Genomic DNA, 26,711 nt, shown 5'->3' with positions numbered 1-26,711 from the left:
ATATCTGATAAGAAAAATAGTCATCAAGGCCAAATTTCCCTTCCCTTGTTCTTCAATTCATTTTTTACATTGCCATAGTTGTTAAGTCAGTTCATCCACTAATGGTCAATGCTGAGTTCAGAGTTCACTCCCGCATTCTGTCCTCAGTTTCAGGCTTTGGTTGGTAGTGGTAATGCACCGCTCTTAAGTTGTTTGCAACCACCTAACACACTCACATAGCCTTTCTTCAAAAGCTCCCACCATCTCTACAGTCCTCTTCTTCTCTGGTTTGTTATTTTTGCAGATCGCATGCATAGACTGTATGGACAGAGCCTCCATGACGTAACCCGTAGGTTTCTGAAGAGCTGAACTGAAGCTCACTGGGCGGTTCCCACCGTTGCCATCTTGACAGCATCACATGTGCCGTCATTCCCAGAAAATCCAAAATTGGGCACAGTGGTGGCGCTGAGAAGGAGACCGTGAAGGTGGAGGTGGATGATTGACACCCATCAAACTCTGAGCTGCCTGTAGCTAAGAGCTAACCTGGAGCTAATGGTAGCTAACCAGCTAACGGAGGTAGGCAGGCTAAAGCGCGCTGTTAGCCGGCTAAAAACCACGGTTGTGCTGCACTCTCCCTTCTCGCCTCAGATATTGGATATCTGTCAATCAAAAGGACACCTCTAATTATGCCGAATTTTAAGATTAAATAGCATCCAAACAGATTAGTTAGAAAAAAATTCACCCTCTTCACAGTTGTCATGAAGGTAAACTTGACCTATTAATCCTAAAATGGTTTGTTGTTACAGGTTTTAAACGTTTATTTCTACTGTGAAGTTGGTCTTTTTAACATGGGGAATTGCTCTGTTTTGGAGCAAGCCCTTAGCGGATGAGGGGTGAACTGCAGTTTTTTTGCACTTCTGCATAGGCTTCACATTTTACTGGCTGAGGTTGCCGCTTGGTCGCATGTTAACTGTACTGCTCAACGCTGCCCCTGCGGTTTCCAGTGGTATCGCTCTGTTTGCTGCATCAAGTGATGGATCCTCAAGTTCCCCAAAAACAGACCAAATTGTGTGTGTAAATGACGTAAGAGAAGGACGAAAGTGTCCATCCATCTGCGTATCAGTCTTCTGTGTCAAGCATAAATGGGCCTTCAGTCACACCAGTAACCTATCATTAAAAGTTGCAGTTTAAAGTATAAATAAAATCATAAAAAACTGTTATCATGGGTCATTGCATTCTACTTGTAGTATTTTGATCATGTGGAGCGAAAAATCTAAAATCCAAAAACTTTAAACATGAATAAATCAACACTGCTGCATGCTTGTTGCAAATAAAATCTCATTTCAAATAATCCATTTGATTTCCTCTCCAGCAGAAGCAGCGGTGACACACAGCCCACTGACTTTTTGAAATCTGTTGAGTTAAAATGTGCACGTCTATTGAGCCACCTCTCTAAATGAGTCCTCTATTAAATATTTGCTCTGACATTTGACTGCTACCGAAAAAAAGATAAAAAGCTCCATGTTTTCCTCTCTGTCTCAGATGAATAATGCAGCGGCGGTTGTCTGGTTGTCTCTGTCAGACTGTTTCCCCTTGTGTTCCCAAATCTCTGAACGTTTGACTAAACAGATGAGATGAGCCCTCTCGTTTCCTCTTCTGTCTTGTTTTGTGGAGTTTTGCAGCTGATGTCTGAGGACGCAGCTGACAGTTGTTAAAAGTCTGAGCATTTAGGAGAAATGGGCAGAACTGGAAAACAGCCAGTGTTACACCAATCTGAGGTCACAAAGGGATATACAGATGTTTTGGATATAGATATAAATAGCTCATTATAAAAGTATAAAAACAAAACAGTTATTTTAGTAAAGAGATTAGACACTAATAGACATACAGTTTTTAATTATGGATTATATTTTTCTGTCACTGGCCTTTGATTTTGTTACACATTGCACCTTTACACCACAACAGCTCCTCAGTCAGGCTTGAAGGTATTACCATGAGCTGGGCATGTTTGGCTGCTTCAAACAGCTTCTCACTAGACTTTTTTGATGATTGAGCAGATTTTGGCAGCAGAATAAATTCAGACACAAACATTTGTTTTCTGGCTCTGTGCAAACTGAAGAGTGGAATTTGGGATGCAGGAGTTTGTACAGTTGTCATGGGAGCACTAGTTTTCTTCATGCAAGCTGCCTTGAAATGGCCCTTTGGTGTGATTTTAGACAATTTGAAAATTATTATAATGACTTAACAGTGTTTTTTTTTTCTTTTTGTCAGGCTGTTGTTTTAAAGGTCAGGAATGAGCTTTTTTGCACTCAAATGGCACAACTGATTAAATTACTGAGGTTTTAAAATAGGTTTAAAACACTGAGAAACAAGTAAATTCCTGCAAATAAGTTTTGATCTTTTATCCGAGCAGCAAACTTCGAATAACATTTTTTTAATTTACTCTTAATGCATTTTTAACACCTGAATAAAACCTTTTGTTTTGAATGAAATATTCTAAATATCTGGACTCATGTGTTACGGCTGCAGGCTTTCCAGCCTGTGGGGACTGACTGTGATAAGGACTGAAGGCAGCCAGTCATGACGACTGGCCATGGGAACTCTAAAGGAACCTGCTTTCCCTCATCGAGATTGGCCAGCACGCGCCCCGGGTCCTGAGTGGCTGTCCAATCCGGAGGAGTGTGCTCCCCCTTCGTTTCACTTTGTTATTTTGTGCAATTGTGTTAGCAAATAAATTGCTTTTTTATTTTGTCCTGTGTCCGACTCTATATGTTATCGTCCTTGTTCCCATAGACCTACGGGGACGTAACACATGAAATTGTGAGTCTGCTGTTCATACAGTTAAAAGATAAATTACTACATATTTAACTTAATTAGACTTAATAGCTTTCATTCTAAATGTGTTTTGTAGACAGCATTAACCTTTCTGAGGCCTTCACGGCTGTCAAAATTGGACTCTAAATTGCACATGCCTGTATCTGTGCACAAAGTCTTCAAACAGAAACTGAGTGACACAATGGGACTGGCTGGATCAAGCATAGAGGTTGTCATGCCAACGATGCAAAAAGCCTAATGCTCCTTGCAGGCTAAAATGGGCCCCAAAGTGATTCATATTGAGAGTTCTGCTACTTGGAGGCCCCTCCCTGCTTCTCACATCATTACATCATCATTCTGCCAGTGGAGCGGCAGGTTTTTGCAATGGCAGCTTTCAGCAGGTTCAAGCTGATGAAGCAGCATGACAGAGGCTGCATGTCCAGTTCTTTGGGCCTTTAGCTCAAAAAGAAATACCCCATTGTGGGATTAAACAGACAGTCCCTTTGTGTGGAGGAGTGTGATGACCATTTGAACCCAGAGCTGAAGCAGTTCAGTTGTCGCTCAGGCTGGTTTCCAATCAGAAACATGTCCAGCTGAGAAAATATGTACAGGAAGTTTAAGACCAGCTAAACACGACAAGTACAGAAGTGAGCCAGTTTAAAATAAACGATAAGGCCATTTTTAAAAGTCTGCTCTTAAAACTTTACTAAACTGTCAGAGGTGAAATTAAAAGTAAAGTGGAAGTGTGTGGCTTTTAATTATTTGATTTGCATTAGTGTGCAAGCAGTTTTAAGTACTTTGTAAACTTGGTCCAGTAGTTCCCAGACTAGAAGTTGGGAACCACACCACACCTACTGCTGGGTATGGAAGGTCTCCAGAGCCAAAACAAGATTTTCCTTCTCCCCAGAATGTGGTAATAAGGTGTATGTATGCAGGCAAGTATGGACTATAATTACATTCAAGATGGGAGAAAACACATGTGAAGGGTAAAACTGGTGTCCCTTAATTTTGATGAAATAAAAATAAAATTTTTACTACAAATAATGGTGATTTCACAGCCTAAAGGCAGCTATGAAGAGACAAACTTTAATTGTGATAAGTTTTGTTTTTCATGTAAGCAAGACAACCAGTAAAATGGCACCCAGGTTTTCTCCTCTTGGGACTTTAACTGACCCAATTTTAATAACTTTAGTCCCTTTTCTAGGAACTTTTTGCATTTACCCTGAATTTTCTAAAAAAAAAACCTTGGGGTATGTCAACCGACATTACCCTGGTAAAACCTTTCCCTCACCACCAAACTCTCTTTGAAGAAAGCACCTGGTAGAGGGGCGGGACTTCTCAGATTCCTGGGGATTCTTGAGGGGCGTGGCTGAGTGCTGAATAGCTCTGATTGGTGGAACACACCATATGTGCTAGCAAGTGTCTGTTTGTTCAATTTCTACAAATTTAACAACCAGGCAGATTATCAGAGATTATTATACCCTGATAAATAAATTCAAGGTAATAAAATTCATGGAAATATTCTCCCCAAACGCATTCACACGATTTATGTGTGTAAGGGAAATTGTTTTTTTCTGGAACTGTTCATTAACACATGAGCATAAGAGACAACAATGTAAAAGTTGTTCAATTTAATGTAGTACTTGCATATAAATACTCCAAGTTACTCTCCAGTATAATTACCAGTATGCAGTACTTTGTTTTGTATAAAAACATGCTTTTTTTTCAGCTCCATTCAAGGTTGACTTTCGTCAGACGGTCTCAGTGTCCTTCTTAACACACACTTTCAAATGAAAAATGTTCAACGGTCTTTGCGTTCAGTTAGACCATCTGTCCTCTTTTGAGGAGCAAAAACAAAAAGATGCCATTCATTTGGTGCCTCTTTAATTCTCCTTTTGTTTGTGTAATTTGCTGTGGATGTGCCCAGTCTTTTTCATGGCACTGGCACAAACCCAAACACACACTCACACGGATCTCATCGTTGTGGCTTCATACAGACTTAGACGCATAGTAATGAAATCTTCATGTAGAAAACAACACAGGCTATCTGGATGGTGGCGTGTCTCTGAGTCATGTGACACCACAAGATGAAAGAGGAAGACTTTGGAGCATTTTTTTTAAATCATCATCAGCCTAGTGAATAGGGAAAAAATACACAAAGGCCTCAATTAATAGATTTATTTATTACTACTACATGTAAGAAGAATTAAACTTAAATTTGATTTAGTCAGTATTTTATGTATAAGTTAAAAGAGAGAAACCCCCTCGTTTGCATAATCAAGTACAGCAGAAAACAATACTGAAAAAGTAATTAGACACACAAGTGTGACAAGAAGAAACAGAAATAAATATGGTTAAAGGGAAGGTTAATAAATTATAGGAATATTATGCAGAACTAAGTTAATTTTTTAAATTAAAAGTTTTAGTTAAAGTAAATACAGTGTGTTACATCCTCAGGAAGGTTGATTTTTTTCCACCAGATGTGGTTGTCACCCAGGTCCACTTTTTGAAATGCATAAGCATTATTTTTGTTTTAGATAGCCATTTTAATAAAGGTTTTCCATCTTTTATTCCAACAGGTGAGAACTGAATCCTGCATTTTTCTTTTAAAAAGTGCCAGAATATCTTTACTATTTTTATCTGCTATTCCAAGCCCTTTAAACTTCTTTTTTATTTATAGGATTAGGAATAAATCAATTCAGGGAGCAACATAGAGGAAATAATTGTGAACATGAATGAATGTGAACTGAATATAGATATAAAAATACATACAGAAAATTAAACATTTGTTGAAGTAAATAAAGAAACTTAACTTCTATTTTGAAAATTGACTAAATTATTTTTTAAACTTTTGGTATTTTATCTGCATTTTCCTATCAGTTTATAGTTACACTGTTTAAAAGAAAAAAAGAAAGAAAAAAAAGATAAAAATTTTTAGGTCCATGCATCTTTAATCAAAGCCATATAAATTTACAAACTCAGATCATTTGCATTCAAAAGTCTTTCAAAATATCACAAGAACATTATTGTCTTATATGATTTATAAATCATATAAAGAGTCTAATCACACTAAACTATGCCAAAAACATTATTTCTACAGCAGGTTTCATCACACAGTGTCACATACACTCATAAATAATTCACTTTCATTTTGAGGTTGACAGTCTGCTGACACTTTGTCAGAAAACTCTCAGCATCAGCCAGCTCCTCCTCGCTGCTTTAAAGTCACAGTTTGTGAAATTCAGTCTTCATAGATCAGGAAACACAAATTAGAGCAAGAAAAAAAATACAGGTTGCTGATTTCTGAGTATCAGAGAACAACTGAAGTTTATTCTGCTTTTAAAACAATGATGCTGATCTTTTTGGGATTGCATGTTCAGCCTATTATTATGGTTTTCATATTAAACTGGAACCATTGTCATACTTTTTAGCATTAAAGTGATCAAAGGTCTCATCATGTGGGTTAATTTTTTTAGCTGATATACACTCATGACATGACACTTTTTAAATGTTATTTCAGGTATGTTTAAAACGAAAAAAATGCTTTTGCTATAAATTGTAATATTCTCCTTTTTGTCATTTTAAATATCATAATTTTATTATTTTAACTATTCTTGCTGCGGTTTTGAATGTCATTTGCACATCATGTCATACAATTAAGAGAAACTTTGCTACAGCTTTAGAGATATATACTTAAAATAACCTTATTCTAGCTTGAGGAAACAACTGTCCCGTAAAATGAATAAAGTACCAACACTTCTTCACAAGAACTACAGTTTACATTCAGTTTCAGCGATTTTTAATCAAATGATCTTTACTATGTGAATGATTAAGCTTCAGTTTCAGATAAAATAGATTTTAAACACATTTATAAGCTCTTCTGTGTGCATCTGTGTGTATTACTTGGTTAATTTCCCAGGACTGATGCATCAGAAACAACCAAAGACCAGAGACTGTTTTTTTTATTTCAAATCGTTGCACCTTTAATTGGAGTTGTTTACTCAAACTCTGCATGGTTTTAATGACATCTTTTTTATTTATTGTCATATTTATTTCCTCTTTTGTTTTTGCATAAATGACAAATTTCACTGATGACAGTATTTTATGCTCATAAATAGTTTTTGTGCAAAAAATATCTACCTAAATCTGAGGTAAATTAGTTATTTCTCTTCAGTGACAACATATGTCTGAAATATTCTGTTTGTTTTATTTAATTTAAAATAAATTGTCTCCTTCTGTACTAACTTAGACTTTAGAAAGACTAAAGTATTTAGCATTTTTACATTTTGAAAGTAGCTGCTTTCCCTTAATCAGACTTTTGATAACAATTATTTAGATAAATACCAAATCTTGGTGTAAAATAGACCCCAGGCTCACCTTTGAATACCATGTGAACAACCTCTGCAAGACCACATTATATCACCTCTGGAACATTTCCAAACTCCGCCCCATTCTCTGCCTCTCAGATGCAGAATAGTTGGTCCATGCCTTTATCTCCTTCAGACTGGACTATTGCAACACACTTCTCATTGGGATCCCTAGCAGGAGCCTGCACAGGCTCCAATACATCCAAAACTCCGCAGCTGGGGTCCTGATGAGTGTTCAAACATGGCCATGCCACCCTCATCCTCCACTTTCCGTTTCCACCAGGACTGAATAGAAGTTTTCCCTCCTCACATCATCCCTCTCTTAGACATCTTTTATTTTTAGATGTCTTTAAAAAATGTTTACTTTTAATTAAGTTTTTTTTTTCCATGTTTATTTTCTTTCTTCAGCCTGTAGCCCTTTGATATCTTGGGAATGAAGGGCAGTATAAATCCAACGTATTATTTATTATTTATTATTTTAATTAATTTATTGCTGTTCGGCCTGTTTGCACTGAAACACAGTTGGCCTTGAGATGTGCACCTAACATCAATGAATAAGAAAATAAGACATTTAAGAAATTTTTCATAAATATCTAAGAAATGTTGTATTTTATGTTTGTTATTTAGCAAATATAGGTGATGTATTTAATTAATTCAAACCATGTTTTAGCATTTTATCAACAGATCAATATTTATCAGCATATTGATAAATCAGCCAGTTATTGAGACAGTGAAGCTTCCTATTGTGTTTGAATCACTGTCTTTGTGGCTTTCTAGTGATGCAAACTTAGAGGAAAGACAGTGTGTGTGTATGTTAATTATAATTTTCAGATACAAAACTGTGATTGGTGGAGCAGATGAAAGCTTTAAGATGATTGGCCGCTGACTGCTTAGAATTCTCTAAATGAAAAGCCAACACACTAATGTACACACTGTGATGTAAAATAATCAAAATCAAGTATTAATGAGTGTTTCTTTTTTCTTCATTGTTCTTTAGCTTTGTTTATTTATAAAAAGAAAAACTGTGATTTTTTTTCCTCATAAGAAAGTTTTTTATCTATTTATGTCCATCCCTGCTCTTGTTTATTCCTCTACCTGTGCAAAAAATAATTTATTTTCAGTTTGTAAAAACTACTTATCAGGGAATTTTTATTGTACATATTTAAACTTTGAAAGTCAAGCATAGGAAATGTGGCTGTTTTGGTCCCTATGAACTTCAATTTATTCAAATCTTGATTTTTTAAATAACTTAGAGAAGTTTGCGGAGGTGTGCACTGTCCATCTTCTGGAGACTTTTTTTAAAATATAGTTTTTTATTTTAATTAAATTACTCTCCATTCATTAATGAATGATGCAACACAAGGGCATTACAACCTGTACTGGCATTTGAATTCTGTTGATCCTCACTTTTTAATTGGATTAAATATCTGATCATTGTCTTAAGTTGGCTGTTATTTTGTTCTTTGTTTCTATTGGATAAAGAAGTCATGAAAAAACAAAAAACAATGTAAACATTTGAAAACCAGGAGGGAAGACGTCAAGTTATAAACATCTGCACATTTCTGCTGGAACCAGGTAATAAGGGTGTATTGGAAGGGAAAGATGAAGAAGTGGGGAGAATGGGGTGAGAAGTTGTCATGGTTACCACTCCTCCTGCTACTACTTGGGGTGATGATGTAACAGTGCTCCTCGCTGGTCTGTTTTCTCGTCTTTTTCCTCTCCACCTATTCGCTGCAGCATTACTGTACGGATGTGACATGGAGGAAACAAACAAACAAAGGGAGAAGTCCACGGACTGCACACAACCCAGCACAACAGGAGGGTGCGGCATTCACCCCGTCTAACAATGTTCACAACAACCTGCTGCAATCTCTCTCTTTAAATAAACCCATTATTGCTTCCTTTTTGTCTTTTTCAAAGCAAGTGATGCTTGTAATTTCAAAAGCATCACACACTCTTAAGATAAAGCAGCCTCTCCTCTCTTTGGTTTCCCATAATCGCTGCTCCCAGCTGCACAGATCACATAAACAGGATCTGTGCATGTGTGTTTGGTGCATCATTAGACAACAAAGGGTGAAAATCCTTGGCAGGAGAGTTAAAAAAAAAAGGCTTTACTGCCAGACAGCTGCAGAAGATGATTTCTGCCACACGATGGCGACAGTCACTCGCTCTGTTTGAAAATAAAAGCAGGAGATGAATTAAATGCTTTATTCTCAGGTCATATATAAATGTATCACAAAAATAGAAGAAAAATAATACCACGGGGGTCATTCAGAAAGGAGCTGTGCAAAGCTGACATTTCAAATTCAAGATTTAAGAAGACAAAATGATTAAATTCTTCCCTGTTGAAAGGCTTCGATTCAAAGCACCAACACAAAAGATTTGGTATTTCAGATTATTTAGTGTCAGCGTTCTGATCCCGACCCCATCATCCAGTCCAAACAGAGAGCAGAATAACACTTGGATGCTGATCTAAAAACAGTAGCATGTCATTGTCTTCATCAGTAGTGTTGCATAGTGAGAAGAAAGGAAGATTGAGGTGTTTCCTCAGGCTGCAGCTTCATTCCTCTGGCTGAACAGCACCTCCACCACCTTAGGGTCAGCCAGGGTAGAGAGGTCCCCCAGATCCTTGTCGTTGCGGGCGATCTGCCGGAGGATTCGCCTCATGATCTTCCCTGAAGAGGAAAAGATATATATGTTTCAGAGGAGGATGGAGAGGATAAGAAGGAAGAAGGATGCTGGGTTTGAACTGGTACCCGAGCGAGTCTTGGGCAGAGCTGGAGCATTTTGAATAAAGTCTGGTGTGGCGATTGGTCCAATTTTCTCCCTCACTGAGAGGACGATACAGAAAAAAAGTCAGTGCAGAATAAAACTTGTCTGGATTGAAATTCAGAGGTTCCATATTTCACAGATTAAAAGCTATACTGAAAGTTCAAACATGTTTGTAAGGGGTTAAATTTCCAAATCCCCATGAGTATGTGTTATGTATATTGATAATAATGGTATCCATAAAAAATATAATTATGTGTTAATATCTAAAAATTCTACAACGTTGTTTGTTGGAGAATTCTTTTATGTTTCAGGCTAAAGTGTATCATATTATTTCCCACAAGACAAAAAATAAAAATGAAACAGAATCTATGTTAATGCTAATTTTGGACACTTCCAGGCTCTGATAATCCCAACCAAAAGATACTATTTTGCATATTTGGGATGAAAAATTATTCAGTTTTTGTGACTTTTGTCTCCTTTTGAGATCAAGTTTTAATTAGAAAAATTTACAATATAAGGGTTCAAGTTTCAGAAGCACAATAAATATTTGTTATGTATGCTGAGCACTGAAGCTAATGATGCTATCCATGAAAAAAATGGGAATTATGTAGGAATAATCTTATATTTCTATGGCTGGAACATTTTTGTATGTCTTACAAAAACGTGTGACACAAGTAGGAGGCTTAATACATATTTGCTCATATGTGAGAAATGTGAGAGTTTTTAGCTTTATATTTTTACTTTAAGCTTTATTTTTCGTTGCTCATTTAATTTGTTTTATTGCTTCATTGTTTTATACACAAACTTAACATCATAACTTAACACACACATATATATATATATTATTCTAAGTATTTGAAGGCTTGCAGCTGCACTTTTAGAGGACAAAAAACTACAAATATTTATATAAGATTTAAAAATTATTCCAGCATTTTTCCTGCATTCAATCCTCAAAACACTGAGAAAGATAAAGTAACCAAGAAAAAAAAGAAATGAACAATATAATCAAGATATATGGTTGTTCTAAATTCTGCTTCAGTGAAGAGACTGCACAAGATAGCTCCTCATTTATCATTTGATGCATTATGCAAATTATTTGAGGTGTGAGAAAAGGTTTGGACTACAAATGAGGTGTTTTTGGGGCAGTCCAAGATCTGTCGCTCTTGCAGGAAAGAATATAACATCCTATGCTGTGGAGTTTGGTCCTTGTATCTCTTTATAACACAAAGGAAACTCATGCAGACATCACAACGATTCATCTTTTAAACAAAGGCATGTTTACATTTTATAGGCAGTCCAGTGACTTTTTTTGTAGGTAGTGCTTTGCCGTGTATTGCTGCTTTATTATTATTATTTTTTTATTAATGTATTTATTTTTAGTTAAATAAAAAATAAATAGTTTGGAATGACTTTTTCTTTTAACCCTGGTAAAAGCATCCTGTGTCAGAGCCTCACCCAGTCTCTTCAGCTCCTCCGCCAGTGAGTGGTTAAACTCCCTGGAGTCTTTGAGCGTGACAAAGCAATAGAGACACTCTCCCTTCACCTTGTGGGGTCGGCTCACCACGGCAGCCTCAGACACAACCGGGTGCAGCATCAGAGCTGCCTCCACCTCCGCTGTGCTCATGAGGTGGCCTGGAGAACAAAAAAATACAGTCAGGAACTAGCCACAAGGTTAAAAAGTGAAATATGTTGAAGATATTAAAATCAGAACTAAAAATAAGTTAGTTTAGGGTAGCGATATCTTCCTTTGAGGGTTTTGAGAGGTAGAAGACAGAAACACCTCACAGCACACCTGACACATTCAGCATGTCGTCTATCCTCCCTGTGATCCAGTAATAACCATCTTTATCCCGTCTACAGCCTAAAAGAGGGGAAAACAATTTAAATAACTCCCCAAAGAGTTTTTTTTATGCTTACTATCAAGACCTTTCAGATTTTAGCATCTCACCATCACCAGTCACATAAAAACCCGGGAATTTCTTGAAGTAGGTGTTCTCAAAGCGTTCATGGTTTTTATACACAGTACGCATTATTCCAGGCCAGGGCCTCCTGAAGACCTGCAACAAAACAAATGCAAATTCTCACAACAGTTGGTCTGGTTATTTAGCTTTTAAAACATTTGACATTTAAGCAAAACTATGATTATACTGACTTAAAACTTACCAGATAACCTTCCGCCTCGCCGTCTAGTTCCTCTCCGTGTTCATTAAGGATGGTGGGTTCAATCCCAAAGAAAGGAAAGGTCTGAAAATATGCGTTATAGATTTAATGTGAGATATCTGGATGCAGTGATTCTTCTATATCACATTACTAAGCTCATTGGAATTCTAAACATGGGTTTTTTTTCTTATACTCCTACCAAAATGACCAAAAACATTGTCAGAGTTACACGCAGATCCTTAAAAAGGTAAATTGCAAACCCAATTAAGCAAAATCTAATGGAAATAAGAAAAGATGCATGTTTAATATTCACAGAGAAAGAAGTAAGGAGCTGTTACTTACAGCAGAGCCTGGTTTCAGTGGTGTAGCAGCAGGCAAAGGAGTCAAGACGTGACCTCCCTGCAGAGGAATAAAGAATATGATTGCCTTAACTATATTAAAGAGTCTGTGAGCTCCAGATAATGTTGTTTAAAACTAAATCTTAACCTCTAGCAAACATGAGTTTGAGTATTTATTCAATAAAGTGTGTTTCTTACTGTCTCTGTCTGCCAGAAAGTGTCAACTATGGGACATCTGCCCTGACCAACCATGTCGTAGTACCACTGCCACGCCTCGGGATTGATGGGCTCACCCACAGAGCCCAGAATCTTCAGGCTGGACAGGTCATACCTGACAAGTCAACAGAGTTCCCTTTAAATCTCATATTGCATCGTTAAACACATTCTTCATTACTGTCTTAAGAGCTGGACTTCTCTTCTGACAACAACAATCAGTGATTACACTCCCTCTGATTTAATTCATCACATGCATCTTCTGACACTTGTTGGCCATCGATGTTTCATAACTTAGCATCTTGTAAAACTGCAGGACTGAGCTCAACATTACTAATATACATGGTCTTGTCTGAGTGATTCTACTTCTTGTAGATGTAAACAACCTTTATGAACTCTTACTTTTATTTTTGTTTTGTTTTTAGAACAGAGGGATTTTGGTCCACTCTTCTTCACAAAGTTGCTTCAGATCATTTAAGCTTGAAGTTGTTAATTTATGCACAACTCTCTTCAGTCCCAACGCAGCATTTCAATGTCTGGGCTTTGACTAGATCACTGCAACCCCCTTGACTCTGCAACTTTAGTTGTTGGAAAGATTTCCCTACATTTGTCTTTAGAATACTTTGATATGCAGAGTTCATAGCTGACTTAATGGGTCCAAGTCATGTGGCTGCAAGACAAGCCCAAATCATTACCCCTCCACCACCGTGCTTGACAGTTGATAAGGGTTTGTGTTCCTATACCATTTGTGGTTTTCTCCAAACACAGTGCTGTGCATTATGAGAAAAAAAAACTCCACTTTGGTCTCATATTTCTGGAAATCTTGTAATTTAGATGCTTCCCTTTTTTCTCTCTCTTGGCAACCCTTCCAAACAAGCCATCTCTGTTTATTCTTTTTCTAAATGCACTTCCCTGGATTTTATCCTACTAAATAAGGCCTGTGAAGTCTGAGATGTAGCTTTTGAGTTTTGGAGAGTTTCTCTGAATATTGCATGTTTTGACATTTGTGCAATGTTAAGATCAGATATTTCTCATAGTGATATGTCTTGATATATAGAACTAAAGTCTTGTAAAATGGTTGGCTTTCTTTTCCACATAACTGCAAGTAGGGGTCACATATAAAACATACCAGCCTATGAAATACAGTGACTTCTTCCGGACAAAAGATTTTCTTTTTTAGCACCACTTTGACAACATTAAATGATCAGAACATGTAAATAATATATGAAACCACTTTGGATAATGTCTATAGCTTGTAAACCATCACAGATGACCAGTGGGTTCTGTTTACAGCTTATAAAAAACTAAATGAATAATTAATATTTACAGCCCAACAGTGTTCAAGCATATACTGATGTCTTCAGGGCTGAGCTAAATGTTACATAAGAAGATAACAAAGTGATGTGAGGTCTTTGAAACTAAAAGGTGGCAGTTTTCATATGAAAGGCTTAGAAGTCCTATTGCAAAAACAGTTCTGATGTCAAGCTGTGCTTTGAAACACCTTCTGCAGTTTCTGGAATAACCTTTTCAAAAAAATGACGCTTTATTCTGAGCTGCAGTGACTTTCAGAGGATGCTTTCACTTACTTCTGCAGTGGTTCGTGCCCGTACTTCATCAGCAGGCGGATGGCTGTGGGAGCCGTGTAAAACTTGGTCACTTTGTACTTCTCAATAATCTCCCAGAACCGGCCGACATGAGGGTGGACAGGGATGCCTTCAAACTGGAGTTACGCACATACGTACACTGATGAGCAGGGTTTGGTGTTCAACTCCTGTTTGGAGCGTTAATGCTTTGTTGTGTGATGATCTGACTCACAAGGACACTTGTGGCACCGTTTGCAAGAGGGCCGTAGGTGATGTAGGAGTGGCCAGTGATCCAGCCGATGTCTGCGGTGCACCAGTACACGTCGTCATGGTGATAATCGAAAACGTATCTGAAGGTCAGAGAGGTGTGGAGCAGATAGCCTGCAACAGTGTGGACGACACCCTACACAGAGCAAAAAGATTAGTTAACACAGACAGAGGACAGCAAAAATAAGGGAAAGAGGAGATGTGGATGCAGGTGTGTGTGTGTGTGTGTGTGTGTGTGTGTGTGTGTGTGTGTGTGTGTGTGTGTGTGTGTGTGTGTGTGTGTGTGTAAAGTCAATCAGAACAAAAATGCAGGGAAGCAGTAACTATTAAAACTATTAATATAAAAACATAGGTCCTCACTGTTTCATAACAGCTTATATTAGTAAAGTCATACATGATTAATTTGAATACAGAATAAATTGTGTTATTTTTTCAAGAGATATGGTTTCAGTCTAAATTCATTGAAACATCTCTTTATACATGGACCCATGTCTTACTTTGGGTTTGCCAGTGGAGCCGCTGGTGTGGAGGATGAACAGCGGGTCCTCAGCATCTAGCCACTCGGGTTCACACTCCTCAGGAGAGTCTCTCATTGCTTCATCCCACCACACATCTTGCTCTGAGTCCCAGGGGGTCTGAATGCACCACAGCACAGATTAAAAATGTAAACCCGCTCTTTGCAGCTGCTCATATCAGGCTCCAAACACGCCAGCAGCAACACAACATGAAAACTTTGAAAGCAATTTGGTGCTCGCCCCGTTTCAAACATGACTGAAACAATCAAGTCCTCTTTAGACTGAGGAAATGTGAATCTCATAGATTAAAAAGCTCATATATAATTGGTTTCCTGCTTTTCGACACTGTAAGACAGTCCCTTTGAAAGTGCACATGTACCTGTTGTAAAAAAATAAAGAAGAAATTAGAAAAAAACAACAAACATGTAAATCACAAAATGCAAAAGAGTAAAATGCTGCAAGTATGTATCATTGATTCTGTTTGGTTATTAAAAATCTGTTTTGGCTGTCTTATTTTGTTTGTTTTTACAGCTTTTAGACTGACATTTTAGGATGCAGGTAAGTGACGCTGATGCTGTACGTGACGTAGATCGTGTGAGGCGGCAGATTCAAACATTCATTAATTCAATTTTATTTTTGCCAGTTTGATAAAAAATTCTTGAAAGTCGGAAAAAAGTGTCTTTTAAGGTACACTTTGGAGCACAGCAGGGAGGATTTGGCCAGCCTGACAGATTTTATACATCGGTGCTATGACAGAATCGTCATGGGGAAGCCAAACCAAACATAAACCCCTTCCACCTCTTCCAAGTCCAAGAGACAGCAAAACGAGAATTCATCTGGAGCTATTTCACCACCACTTCCAAAGACTCACTGGACGTTCTTATCTCTATAGATAACAAACTAAGTAGCTTTGATGCATGTTTGAACCTGGCTGAAATTCTCCACAAAGAGTTCCAGGTGTTACACGAATCACTGGAATTCAGCCAGAAGCAGGTGGAAACCCAGAGAGAGTCTGTAAATTCCCTCACCAAGGGACTGACATGAATCTCTGAGGAAAATAAGAAGATAAAATAAACAGTGATTGATCTGCATGCGCAGAACATGAGAGAGAATCTGGTATTTGCAGGGATCCCAAAGCAGATGGAGGAGGACCCGGAGACCATGGTGAAAAACTTCATCCAAACTCATCCGAAACTCCCGGAGGAAACGATGGAAAACATCTCCTTTCGCAGAGTCCGCCATCTTGGTGGGCGGAAGCCCAGTGCCAGCAGACCAAGACCCATTGTAGCAAACTTCAAACAGAAGGAGTAGGGAAAGAACCAGGATCACGAACTGAAGGGGACGAACTTTGGTGTAAACGACCAATATCCGAGAAAGATCCTGGATCGGATGGACCACAACACTATCCAAAAGGATAGTGACTAATCACTATCCTTTTTGACTAATCAAACTGTTCTTAAAGGGGAGTAGATATACGGATGGTGGTGCGATGTCTGACCTGGCCGTGGGAACAGCAGCTCCTATAGCCTGTCCTGCTCTAGAGGGCCTCCTGGGGAAAGGGGGGTGCCTACTGCCTACTGCCTAGTGGTTCTGGGCTCTTGGGTCCAGGTCTCTGGGTAACCCTGGTCTGCCTCTAGCTTCCATAGAGGTTACATGATCACACTCATCTCTAATCACTCCTCTTTCCTCATACTCTGCATGCTGTCACAGTCACTGAGTTGCCCAGTGGGTTTATACACTAAGAGCTACTTTTGTTTAGTTTGTGTGTGTGTGTGTGTGTGTGTGTGTGTGTGTGTGTGTGTGTGTGTGTGTGTGTGTGTGTGTGTGTGTGTGTGTGTGTGTGTGTTGTTGTTGTTGTTGTCGTTGTTAAAGTTATATATGACAAATATGTAAAAAAAATGTCCTTTAAATTAGTTTTGTCAGAATTATAATGCAGAAAATGCTTAATCCAAAGAAAATAACTACATTCATGATGATTTTACTTAATGCTTTTGATTGATTGGATCTTGTACATAAATTAAAGAAAAACATAGCTGTGAACCAAATCATATCTACCTGTAGTTTGTTGCATGTTGTTCCAGTTTTTGTCCTCAGTGCATCGTGCCTGACAACCAAGCATTTGGTGACACTCGATGAATCTCTGAGAAATATAGACAAAAGTGAGAGCGCATGAGCATCTCTGCTTTTAAAAGAAATTTGACTTTATCTAGAAAATCAGTGAGAATTAAAATACATACCTAATATATTCAGTTATATCAAATATAATGATTTGCAATAAGAAAATTAATTTGAGTACATTTTCACCTAAATCTTCAATGCCTTCATTCCTCTACCACCACCCCCACTCCCCCTCCCTTCCCTCCAAACATCTGTAACGCAAGTACTTTGTACCCCCCACTGAAGACAAGCCGTCCCAGCATGCATTGCCTCTCAGTGCTCACATCCCTCTCAGGCTCTTGTTGCCATGAGAGACGAGCAGCGTGGGCTCCCCTGATGAATCTAAGTGCTCCATGTTGCCTGGCAACCGTGTAATCTAAAAGCCCAGTGGTGTTTCTTCAGCCTCTCTGATAACAGCTGACTGAGTGTGTGTGTGTGTGTGTGTGTGTGTGTGTGTGTGTGTGTGTGTGTGTGTGTGTGTGTGTGTGTGTGTGTGTGGTCTCTGTGTAGTGACTCATGTTCCAGGACCCGAGTCCTATTGCCAGCAGGAGCATCTAGTGTAAATACAAGTGGTTGCTGGGAACTGGCAGACATGTTGCTCATGTAAGCAGGACCTACTTTTCCCTGCACTTCTCTAAGGCCTCGTCAGAAATCTGCTTCAGGTTGATCAACTTCTCCCCTCTGTAAACACCATCTGTGTATTAGAGAGGGAGGAATGGTTAGATGGAACATCACATGTTGAGAGAGTGGAAACATTTTACAGTTTGTTTGGCTGCAACATGTCACATCCTGTTGCACGGGTTTAAAACAAACACCAGGACGTACCTGCTGTCACCAGAATACTGCTTTGTGCATCCATGATCCTTTCACTTAGAGCTTCAGAGGAGAAGCCTGCAAACTGAACATAGAAGGACAAAAAAAGACAAAATAACAGTGAAAGGTGAAGCACTGGTCGTTGTGGCACTTGTTTTAAAGGATGTTAGTTTAAAAAACAATGTATAGTCCATGAAGCGCCTCACAGTAATTACTGAGATCAGAAGCCATTATTTACAAGGTTTAGACATAATTTCAACACTTTTAACAGCTGGTTGAATGAACTTAACAAAGTAAGGCAACCAGCTGCAAAGCTTCATTGACTTAACAAGATTGTGTGAACCTAAATTAGTGGATAAATCAAAGTTTAACAAAATAAGGACAAATATTCAGGTCTACTCGTGTCTCATGTTTTTAAGTTTTAAAAAAAGTACTTTTAAATTTGTCCATCTTAATATTACAACTTTGATATACCCACCTAACAAAGGTTCACAAAACACAAGCCTTTTTGTTAAGTTTACTCAAAAAGGGATACAGCTGGTTGCCTTTCATTTTTAAGTTTTCTCAACTACTCATTCTTTAGTTATAGAGCTTATCCCAGCAGCTACTAGGTGAGAGGCAGGGTACACCCTTGACATGTCACAGTCCATCACAGAGAGACAAATAACCACTTACACTGACTATTAGGGAGAATTTAGAGTGAACTATTAACCTTTTGGACTGTAGGAGAAAGCTGGAGTACCTGGAGAGAACCCACAAATACACATGTAAACTCCACACAGAAAGGCCCGGCTCAAACCCCTCCTCTCCCATCCGGACTGCAACCAGGAACTTTCTTGCTTTGAGGTGGCGGTGCTAACCACAACACCTCCATGCAGGAGGAAGTCTGTATTAAAGACTTCAAATGCCCTTTAAAAATCATCTTATTTATTAAGAACAAAATAAAAATTTCCAGTACAACATTTTGCTCTCCTAGACGACCACCCAGCGTGGGCCAGCACACACCCCAACATTCCAGCCACACACCCCAGGAACCAGGGCACCATCAACAACTTCCCCCTTCCTCCTCTTACCCACCCCCACCCCTCACAGTGGTTTGCATGAATATTACATTTAAGCCATGTTGACAAGTCTTCACATTCAGAAACTCCAGAATCCAGAACCTCCGGACAGTTGTGCTGGACCACAAGGCGTGAAAGTAGCTGTCAGTTGTGTTGTCAGTGCAATGTGAGCAGATATTTGATTTTGGCAGACCCATCCTATGGAGAATTTTGAATTGTATTAGTTGCACATTTGGCCATTAAGTTCCTCCTCATCCGCGTGGAGCCATTGCTGTTCCTTGCCTGTGGTTGGCTGGCTGTGACCTCCCCAAACCAGGATTCGCTGCTTGCACTTCCTCCCCAGCTGGTCCTGGCTCATCAGCCCTGTTTAAGGAGCAGGCTGACAATGATTCAGGGCAACTGTGTGGTTTCAGCACAGTTTGCCTCAGTTTTCCTTTGACTGTGATTTTTGTGCAGTTTTTCTTTGAGAACTTTGTGCATTTTGTGGTTTTGTGGATCTTTCGAGAACTTTGTGTTTTGTTTCTACTTATATACTATGGAGTTTGTTGTAAGCCCAGATTGGCCCTTTAGTTTAATCCACCACTTTTGTGTTTGGCTTATAGTCTTTGGGTCTCATTGAGACCTCAGTTTTTGTTTTTACACCTTATATTCTGCCTTGTCACAGATAATCACCTGTAAATAAACACTTTTAATTAAGAATTTGTTTGTAGGTTTAATGTTCACAACATTTTTTTTTCCTAGGGAGCTAGGGGTTTGTAACATTAATAGGGGCTCGTCCGGGATCATCTGTTAACCCGATGCCATGACAACAAAGTGAAGATTAGTGTAATTATTTGTTTATTTGTGTGGGATTTTGCTTATATTAGTTGTTCGTGGAGGTAAGTCATGGCGCTGTTTGATTTAGTATCAATTTATGGAGCAGCCCTCTCTTGATCAGTTGAATTGTGCCACAAAGATGAGTTAGCTCAAATTGTGGCCCACTTAACCATCTCTTGTCCAAAGCAGATCCTAAGGGAAGAGCTTCAGGCTCTGGTTGTGAGGAGGTTGGTGGAGCTGGATCTGTTGATATTGCCTTATCTGCCTAGTGTGTCTGCTGTGTTGCCTGTTGATAGCCCAAACACTGCGAAGGTACAAGACTGAGTCCTTTGAGGATGAGGCTCAGCCTGGGTCGGTGGAGCCTGGGGTGGAGGATGAGTAAGACTATTTTCACAGTAACTTTTTGCTCACTTAACTTAGGAAAGAAATGTTAAAATGACACATTTGTAGTTTGGGCCTTTACAGTGTAATTAACTGGATTTACAGCCACTTGATGGCAGATTGTGTACTTGAGAAAAAAGAGATTTTCCTGATATTTGTTCGCACAGTGACTGTTTTGGTAGCCTTCATTTCCATTTAAAAAATAGTCATTATAATAAAGAAAAGATGAGGTGTCTGCAGTCTTAGAGCTATAGGTCCATGTTGAGACAGGTGGTGAGTAACTAGACATGAGTTCACACAAAATCTGGCAAAGAGAAGCGCTCCTGCAGATTTTTTTCAGAGCATTATTTGTGCTTTACATGCAACTGTTATAAAAAAAACAAACAAATTAACATATAATACTTTATTACGTTTCTCATTGCTTTCTAATTAAAAAGGCTATCCATCTTTTAGTTGGTTCAAGGACCACTACTCTTGTTGTGCACCCGCCAACTGCTGCACAAATGCTTTATTTTCAACTTCTCTCTCTCTCTCTCTCTCTCTCTCTCTCTCTCTCTCTCTCTTTTTTTTTTTTCTCTCTCTCTCTCTCTCTCTCTCTCTCTCTCTCTCTCTCTCTGTGAATACTGGTATTCGACCAGCTTGCCAAGTCTTATGCACTGAGTGAAGTGTTTTCTCAGGTTGACAGCTTTGACATGACAGATGAAGTTTTGGTCATAAAAATCTGAATTTTTTAAGGGCAAAGCAGTAAGCCAGGTCTGACAGGCTAGAAACGGGTTTTCCAGTTTTCTGACACGTTTTACTGTTTGACAGAAGAAATGGAAAAATTAGAGCAGCTTTCTTTAAACTTTGACTTCACAAATATACACTGTTAGTTTAATGTTTTTGTAAGAAGATGCATGCTTCCCATTGTAATTATTCATGCTGTTAAGGGCTTCTTCTTCTCTGGACTGGAGACGAGCTGGAAGCTGGATCATGCAGAGAGAAGGTCCATTTTAATGTAGTTGAGTATCTACAAGCAGGATTTGACTATTAATTCCATTATCTGGTATGTTAGTCCAGTTTTGAGAGCTTTAGTTTTATAAATTTTTTATCTATTTATTCATGTATTTCAAAATTCCCTTTTTGGTAGCACTACCATATATATATATATATATATATATATATATATATATATATATATATATATATATATATATATAGGAAGAGTAGCTGCTGTGAAATGATAGCAGCTAATGGGGATCTAATAAATAAACAACCAAACAAACTGCTGCTCTTCAGTTAATCTCTTACTACAATCAGGTAACTCAGAAACACAGTAGAGCTGAAATCAAACCAATGCAAATAAGTTGGTTAAAAGAAAAAATATATTTTTCTTGGCATACTGTAATACCAAGGTTCAACACTGCAGGAGTGAAAGGAATTTTATAAATCTGAAATCTAAATTTAATGGGTGCGATAATGGGTATGTGTACAATATCTCATGAAAACTGATGAAGGTTGGAAACTAAGATTGTGCATTAAAGACATCGAAATTGTGCCAGAAATGACTTATAACTTTAAATCCAGCAGACGCACTGATGCCATGTGCTGGTCCCTCTTTTCACCATTTATAGATGTGTAACTTGGTTTAACTTTACATAACAAACTAGCCAACCGTTAATTCCTCTTTTACATGACTGTCATTTTCTGCGTTCCCTGTTCTCTGGCCAAGGTTAATAGTTCACAAAGTATAAAGTTTCAGTGTTGATGGCAGCATTATAAATCAGGTCACTGAGGATTCTGGACTCAGCAAAATGTCACTGTGCTGGCTGGACTGAGCTGGCCTAACTTCATCTCTCACTGGATTTTATGTCAAGATAATTCATGATAACGATTAATAGTAACATGTGAAGCCAAGAGGCTGCCGTTATCCCATAGCATTTTGTTTCTGAGTTTTGTTCATGTCTAAAATAATAAAACTCAGTTGGGAAGCATACAACAGCGGCCCAACACAGACGAGGTCGATTACACTCGAGTCTGCCAAAAACAAACCTTTACTGGTCATAAAAAGTCCACCTTGGAGCTGCAGCCTGTAGATATTTTTAACACAGCTGCTAACCTTTGCATGAAAGAGGAAGGTTAAATGTCTAAAATAGTGTTGGCCCGCTTGCCTTCCCAGGCTGGAAACAGCCAGTAAATGCCTGACCCATTTATCCAGTGCAGGTACTGTCATTTCTGTGTTAACACCAAACACATCTGATAGCTGCTGCAATGAAGCGGTCTGCTCTACCAGCAGCAAAAACTCAGGTTCAGCTGGCATTTTCCTAAGGAAATGGGGTCAAAGCTATGAACCAAAACAACCTATATATTTACTGCGAAAATTATGCAGAAATTAGAACAGCTTACCAACCAGAAAAGGAAAAAAAAAAGTAATCGTCTATTTTATATTTTGTAAATATAAAATGGATATCTTAATGAGGAGAACAACAGCCAGACCCAACATCATCCTAACAACGGTCTGTTCGAGTAGCTGCGCTCTGGCCAGCACCTAAGGCTCATGAAGGCGAATACAAATATATATATATATATATATATATATATATACATATATATATATATATATTATTGCAGTCTGGCTTATTACATTTATATTTATTGTCTTTTTTAGGTATTACAGGTTTGTTCTACTAGTGGTAAATGGGTAAGCACAGCCTCAGATGCATTTAAGACTGAATTTCACTGCCATCTTGCATGTGCATGTGACAATAGACAACTTGAAACTTATTATTACAGCGCTTACCACGACAGAGTGAACAGCACCTATCCGGGCGCAGGCCAGCATGGCGTAGACGAGCTCTGGGATCATGGGCAGGTAGATTGTCACCCTGTCTCCCTTTTTCACACCTTCATCAAAGAAACACCTGATTGTCAAATTTTGAAGGATAAAATTCCCAAAAAGGATTGATATGGGGAGGATTTAAGCTCAGTTTCAACAATGACAGTGATGATGAATGTAAGCCAGACATGCACAATACTGTGTGTCTGCAACAAGTGCACAGACATACTGTGCATACTGAGTTTTAGCATGCATCATCTATCTGCATGAGTTACATAACAGTCCTATTACAGTCCCACAGAAAATATGTTAATTACACACGTCTCAGACTTCAGACACTGTTGCATCTATGCTTTATTAAATTAGTAAATGAACTACAAGAAAGTAAAATATCTATAGTAAAAAATAACTTGCTTGTGGTCTCATGTGCAGTTACTATTTAGCAATGATCCAACTGTTGCGGCAAGTAAAAGTATGTTTCTTTGAAATATCAATACTTTGTTGCTGAGGTGTACTTCAAGTTCTTACCCATTTGTTTGAGCACATTAGCACAGCGGCAGACGTGGCTCAGCAGCTGGTGATAGGTGATGGTCGTGTGTTGGTCAGGTGAGTTTCCCTCCCTGAGAAGACAATATACAACATGAGACACAGACTTGATTATCTTATTGATCTGCAAAAGCAATTAAAAGATTCAGATTCATTTCAACCATGCATTGGAAAAAAAACAAAAACAAAAAAAACAAACAAATCAACTTAAAATCCATAAACTGGCACCATCTCTGGGCTCAAGTGGGACTGAGCTGATATGGAAATCTTGAATCTGAGATTCTTTTTTGGAAAACATGGATGCTACGTTCTCTGAGGTACAGAGAAGAGGAGCGACAAATAACTATAGTCACAGCTTTTGGAGCTACTTATGCTGCCATTCAAACATCGTTTGCAGGAAAAAAGTAGCTCATTTCAGCTGTAATCCTACACCTATCAAGAATGGGACAACTTTTAATTTAATCTAGTCAGTTAAATATAGAGTTTGCAATTTTTGCTAATCACTGCATCCATCCAGCTGTTGCAGATAACATCAGCATTTTCCTCCAAAATGTACTTTCTTGGGCAATATGAGACTAAATGAGACTGTTCTGTAAGTTTTAAAACTTCACTGGAAAGATAACGTGTTCCAGTTTTACTGAGTCTATATTTGGTTTGGATGCTTGTCAGGACAGTTATTTGCAAACAGGTGTACCACTGTGATTGGCATGTCAGCACGCAGATTGGTAGCAAGCCTCAGATGTGGAGCGCTGCAATAACCTGGCATCAACCTAATCACCCACCTGGGGATGATGAAATAGTTGACTACAAAGAGAAAACTATGCAAACATTAATTAAGCAACTAATGAAATCAGTGATAAGGGTCATTTTGTTGCTGAAATAGATAATAAAGTGATAGATGATCTGAAGATTAACATGTAAGACTTAAAAGATTTTCTCTTTGACAGCTGAAGCTAATTTTCAACAGTGCTGCTCAAGTCCCAGTAGACACCATTGTTTTCTTCTCAGGGTTTAATAGTAGTTAATAGATAATCAACGCCAAGTAAATTCAGACTTGTTTTTACTCAGACATGCTGCTTTATGTATTATGTATACAGCAAAATATGATTATTGGATTTCTTAGCTCAGCTACTTTTTACATAATTTCATTGTATGAATAAAGATATTATGAAGTATAATAGTTTGAATGATTATTTTTTTCTTGGTGTATATAAGTGCTCCTAAGTTTCTTTGGGTTTCACATTTTGTTATTTATTGTGCAATTTTGATAGTTTCCCCTGTAGTGCTGCTATTCTCTAAATAAATTAATCAAATTTATATTAATTTTGTTGTCAGGAAGATAGAAAATCACCCAGAGGTATCTTAGTATGAGTGAACCATTAAGCTATGGGCTAATTCCAAAAATGAAAACATTTTACTCCATCTTTTTTTATTTATTTATTTTTTTAAATAAATCTTGTTTAATAAAGCAATGCTGGCCACTGACAGTAATCAGAATGATGCAATCATCTGCTGACCTCTTTGAACTCGTCTTTTAACCCGTGGTAATAAATATTTCATTCGACAACAACTCACATTAAAGAGAAGGACTCCTTGCAGATTTTACAATAGTTTTGGCAGTCTTTTTTTTTTTTTTTTACAGCACTAATATTCAATACAGTTTTTCAAATTATGATTTGAGCATGAGATGCATTGAGCTGAAATTATAATTGTTTAAATGCTGGTTAAAACAAGTGTAAGGGTTCCTGACAGTGTGCAAATCAGCACTGTTTTTCATCTCTGCATGGCGTGCTGAAAGTCTCATTGCAACCAGCAGATATACTGCATGTTGTATGTGCTTTGATTTGGTGCAAACAGTATCATAACACTTCTGTGGGCCAGTGTGCCCATTTAACGCTGAACCTCTATACGGCTGAACCTGCAGAGCAACTACTTCTTGCTGACTAGGCTTTCAGAGTTCACAGAGCAAATGTGGCATAATGTAATTTCAAAACAACATTAAGAACAGCTTTAATGGAGGATTCCTGTGCGTTTGGGACTATGCCATCAAAAGCTGGCAACTGTATTTGTCAAAAGCTAGAAAGGAGGAATGCTGAAGCTCTGACATTGTGGTCTTATTAAGTGTGGTTTGTCTAGTGCAGTGTTGTTGGCACAAAGGACACAGCAGTTGTTATAGACTGGAATACCTGACATAACTCTAGGCTGTGCCTCCCATCAAAGCCATCCTTCACACTGGGGGCATGTTGTTGCTTACCAGTAATAGGCAACCTTGTCACAGAGGTTCCCATCCTTCACATGTCTGTCCAAGACATTATAGCAGATGTTGGTTTGGGCTCCTTCCATGCACTTGATAAATATGTTGCCTTTTGTCACATCAAAGTTGTACTGCAGCATTGGCCCTGTTGCTGGCTTCTTCCAAAAGAACTCATCAGCAATCTCCTTCCAGAACTCTACAACAAAGTGACGTTTTTCTTTTGGTAAAACTGTGCAAATAAACATGGAGACCATATAAAGATAGACATGTTTGACCTACCATCTGGGTCCTCCAGTGACTTCCTGTACATTTCCAGATAGGAGTTTAAATCAGGCACATGAGCATCCCTCTGTAGGTCGTCAGGAGGGTAGTACATTTTGTCCTGGGATTCAGGGACAACCATTGTGGAGGGAGAGAAGTAGACAAGCCTATGTCATCTGAGGGAAAATAAAAAAAATTAGGTTAATCTGGAGTCACTGCTGGTCTGTCTGGTTCCTCCAGGGTGAGGTAAGAACAAGGCCTTCTGCACTAAAGCAACACAATTCAGCATGCAGAAAGACCCACCCCTAATCCCTGATCTGCAGATCTCTTCCCTTGGTCTGCTTAGTGTCAGGGTAGCCAATCGGCTCACAGGGTGCCGCACTCCCACTTTTTCATTGGATGGGCCTCCCCTGACATGCTGATCACATTATTTTCAAGCAAGTGGGTAGAGGAGGAGGAGGAGGAGGAGGAGGAGGTGTGTTGCAGGATGAATGCAGTGGATTCAGGCAGGCTGACAGAGGTTTGTTTTGAGAGGGAGGGTAATGGGTGCTCACAGAAAGAGAGAAAAAAAATTAGACAGGGAGCAGCAGTTGTTCACT

General features: G+C 38.5%; 2 protein-coding genes across 2 annotated transcripts in view; one reads left to right on the top strand and one right to left on the bottom strand.

The window, feature by feature from the left end:
* Positions 1-2,696, top strand: part of LOC121644736 (microtubule cross-linking factor 1) — a 91,946-nt gene extending 89,250 nt beyond the window's left edge. The window contains exon 16 of the mRNA XM_041992902.1: positions 2,509-2,696. The gene's annotated coding sequence lies outside the window, so the exon portion shown is untranslated. The remainder of the gene's footprint in view (positions 1-2,508) is intronic.
* A 6,658-nt stretch (positions 2,697-9,354) lies between these two features.
* acss2l (acyl-CoA synthetase short chain family member 2 like) lies at positions 9,355-26,371 on the bottom strand. The gene is made up of 18 exons (XM_041991836.1): positions 26,131-26,371; positions 25,852-26,047; positions 23,580-23,671; positions 23,016-23,119; positions 17,991-18,063; positions 17,784-17,859; positions 17,064-17,148; positions 14,991-15,128; positions 14,459-14,629; positions 14,230-14,363; positions 12,629-12,761; positions 12,435-12,491; positions 12,096-12,176; positions 11,881-11,989; positions 11,725-11,793; positions 11,388-11,564; positions 9,917-9,991; positions 9,355-9,835 (listed from the first exon to the last, which is right to left on the bottom strand). The coding sequence occupies exons 1-18, from the start codon at positions 26,252-26,254 to the stop codon at positions 9,708-9,710; spliced, it is 2,022 nt and encodes a 673-aa protein (XP_041847770.1). The 5' UTR covers positions 26,255-26,371; the 3' UTR covers positions 9,355-9,707.
* Positions 26,372-26,711: the final 340 nt, after the last annotated feature.

Source organism: Melanotaenia boesemani, chromosome 8 (genome assembly GCF_017639745.1).
Source record: "Melanotaenia boesemani isolate fMelBoe1 chromosome 8, fMelBoe1.pri, whole genome shotgun sequence".
In the NCBI taxonomy this organism is placed as follows: Eukaryota; Metazoa; Chordata; class Actinopteri; order Atheriniformes; family Melanotaeniidae; genus Melanotaenia; species Melanotaenia boesemani.
The sequence above is the reverse complement of the archived record's forward strand: the minus strand, read 5'-3'. Positions and strand labels throughout refer to the sequence as shown.